The sequence below is a fragment of the Orycteropus afer genome, unplaced genomic scaffold, assembly GCF_000298275.1.
Source record: "Orycteropus afer afer isolate SDZICR_OR568_19922 unplaced genomic scaffold, OryAfe1.0 scaffold00086, whole genome shotgun sequence".
Classification (NCBI taxonomy): domain Eukaryota; kingdom Metazoa; phylum Chordata; class Mammalia; order Tubulidentata; family Orycteropodidae; genus Orycteropus; species Orycteropus afer.
The window spans coordinates 1,037,679-1,040,983 of record NW_006921673.1 but is presented as its reverse complement, the minus strand read 5'-3'; the positions used below and the strand labels follow the sequence as shown (position 1 = coordinate 1,040,983).

The 3,305-nt window shown below is 44.7% G+C and overlaps 1 protein-coding gene across 1 annotated transcript in view; it reads right to left on the bottom strand.

The window, feature by feature from the left end:
* ALDH7A1 (aldehyde dehydrogenase 7 family member A1) overlaps positions 1 to 3,305 on the bottom strand; it is an 83,611-nt gene that overhangs the window by 78,443 nt on the left and 1,863 nt on the right. The window contains exon 3 of the mRNA XM_007942216.2: positions 2,654 to 2,719. Coding sequence (XP_007940407.1) covers positions 2,654 to 2,719 — 66 coding nt within the window. The remainder of the gene's footprint in view (positions 1 to 2,653; positions 2,720 to 3,305) is intronic.

The window sequence follows — 3,305 nt, the reverse complement described above, 5'->3', positions numbered from 1 at the left end:
CTATGAATTGGAAATGACTCGACGGCACTTAACAACAACAACAACAACTAGCATAGGCAATGTCCTCTGTGCAAATAAGAAAACCAAAGCACACAAAAGTCAAGTCTCCACATTAGTTTCCTTTTGCTGCTTGGTGGCTTGAAACAGCACATATTTGTTATTTTACTGCTCTACGGGGTCAGGAGTGAAAGATCAGTTTTACTGGGCTAAGGTCAAGACACTGGCAAGTTCTCCCTCCTTCCCCTCTAGGGAAGAATAATTTTCTACCTCCTACAGCTGCATTCCTCGGCTCTGGGCCCCTACCTCCATCTTCAAAGCCAGCACTGTAGCATCTTCCTTCTGCAGTCACATTGCTACTTTTTTCTGTGTCAAATCTCCCTGTCTCCGTCTTACAAACACTTGTGATTGTATTTAGGACACACCAGAATAACACAGGACAATCACCACATCTCATATTCCTTAACTTAATCATTATCTGCAAAGCATCTTTTCCCACATAAAGTAACATTCACAGGTTTTAAGGTTTAGTTGGAGCTCTAGTGGTGCTGTGCCTATAGCCTCTGACTACTAACCAGAAGTTTGGTGGTCCAAACTCACCACCCACTCTGTAGAAGGAAGACAAGACAATCTACTAGTTCTATAAAGATTTAGCACCTCAGAAACCCAATGGGGGATCACTATGAGTCAGAATCACACTGAGGACAGTGGGTTTGGATTTTGGTTTTAGGGATTAGTTAGTACCTGGTAACTTTGGGGGCCATTATTAAGCATCCTGGATTCACCATTCACCACAGAAGCTATTCCTACAACCCCAGACCTAAAGCTTCTGCCAGTAGACCAACAGGGACTTGCAGGGATAAGGAGAAATCTGGTTATCCCTCTGGTCCTTTATTCTTCCTGCCTTAAGAGCCTCCCAACTGGGCCATCTGGCAGCCCCACAGGGTACCTTTGTCTCCACTACATAACAGGTCAGTGTGCCCAGCCAGTTCTAGTCACAATTCTTACATGTGCTCCTTACCTACTGCTCAAGGTGGCAGAAAGTGCCTCACAGTCTGACTAGACAGTTAAGGAAGACAAGCTCCTTGACCTGCAAAAGAGACTCTGCCACTGCTCTTTGGACCAGGAATGGTGACCTAGTACCAAAATACTCCCTACTCAGATACATCTAGCAGGGGGAAGGAGAAGCAGCAAATGGTATTTTTAGCATAGACGTTTCTTTCTCTTTCTGTGTTGTTGTTGTGTTGTTATGCGCCATGGAATCAGACCTGACTCATAGCGACCCCTCCTTGGTTTCCAAGGAGGTATCACTACAGAAGTAGATATGCCCAACTTTCCTTCCGAGGAGTGGCTGGTGAGCTCCCCTCTTTCTGTGAGCTCAACTGTAAATTCACTTCAGTGGAGAATAATGTGTTCATAGCTTGAGTTTATGCTACATCGATATACAGTTTTAAAACATTTTGAACTACCCTATTACTGGGTGGGAGCTCTGATGGCATAGTGCCTAAGGCATTTGACTGCTAACCAAAAGGCTAGAGGTTCAAATCTACCAGACACTCCTCGGAAGGAAGACTGGGCAATCTACTTCCATAGTGATACTGCCTCGGAAGCTCAAGGAGGGGTCACTATGAGTTGGATCTGACTCGATGGCAGTGAGAGTGAGATTACTGAGTACCAAATACAAAAAAAGGCACTATCCTAAAACAACAGCAAAAAGAGTTAAGCGTCACAGCCCCCAAGGAGTTCATATTTACATTTCAGCAGACAGGAGCTCTGGTGCTATAGTGGATAAGGCACTTGACTGCTAACTGGAAGGTCAGTGGTTCAAGCTCACCAGCTGCTCCATGGAAGGAAGATTAGCAGATCTACTTCTGCAAAGATTTACAGCCTTGGAAACCCAATGGAGGTTGCTGTGAGTGGGAAACAACTCAATGGCAGTGAGTTTTAGTTTTTTCTTGTTTTGTTTTTTTTTTAAGAAGACAGACATTAAACTGCTTATGGGATGTTTACTGATATCATTACAATGACAATAGGTAACTGTGGTAGTTAAGGTTGTGTGTCTTTGTGGCTGAGACGTGGGTCTGAGTGGCTTGGCAGCTGGATGTAGTTATTCCCCAGAATGAGATTGGAATCAGCTCCATGGTGGAGTCTGCTGTGAAATGTTAATTGGTAGAAAGGGAGCTAGCTGCCTCTGGGATGTGGCCTGCTCCCAGTGTATAAGGAAAAGCTTTGGGAAAGGTCTACAGCTTTTGATACACCTGGATCCTGCACCTGGCCTAGTCTTCATCTTAATGGCCTGCTATGTTGCCTACAAATATTGGTATCCTTCCTGTACTTGAACCAGTAGTCTGTCGTGTTGCCTGCTTCTCTTGGGACTGTTCGTCAGCCTCAGCAGCCAGCAGCTACATGAGTCAGAAAAAATGCCTCCAGCTCTAGTAGGCCTAGAACAGGAGGCAGAGCTGAAGCCCACAGTCAAGGGGCCTTCACTCAGCCCCTAAGATGGCACTTTGAACTCGGACTTTCTAAACTGTAAACAGAACAAAATCCTGTTTGTTAATGCCATCCACTTGTGGTATGTCTGTTACAGTAGCACTGGAAAACCGAAACGGTAACCTTGCCCGTTCACTCCTGTAACTGACAACAAAGACATACTTACATCTGCCCATATTTTCCATGCTTCTCTTGTTTTCTTTACAGTTTCTTCATAGTCTGCTATACTGGCCTAAGAATTAGATGGGGATAAGAAATGGAAAGTGAAGTGATGAGTTCACAGAACACAGATATATTGTGGGAAAGAAATGGAATGGCCTCTGGGTGTTCTTAAGATTTCTGGGTTAGAACGATTTCCACAGCCTATGCTTACAAAAGGAGCTCTGGTAGCATAGTGCTTAAGGCACTTGACTGCTAACCATAAGGCTGGTGGGTTAGAACCCTTGAAAGAAAGGTTGGGCAATCTACTTCCATAGTGATACTCCCTTGGAAACCCAAGGAGGGGTTGCTATGAGTCGGGTCCAACTAGACTGCACATAACAACAACAACAACATGCTTACAAAAACTCATTAGAACCAGTAAGACAGGCTGGAATCCAGCTGTGCTTTAAAACCTGCATCTCAAAGCATGGTCTATTAGCTTTATCTGGTGGCCACCCCAGAGAGTGTATTAGAAACAAAGAATTTCAGGCCTCAACCCTGACTGATGGAATCAGAATCTTCATGCTCACCACATCCTCAGGTGACTCATCTGTACATTAAAGCCTGTGAGGCACTGTCTCTCTATTGTCCACCTTTTCTAAAGTGCACACCCACCC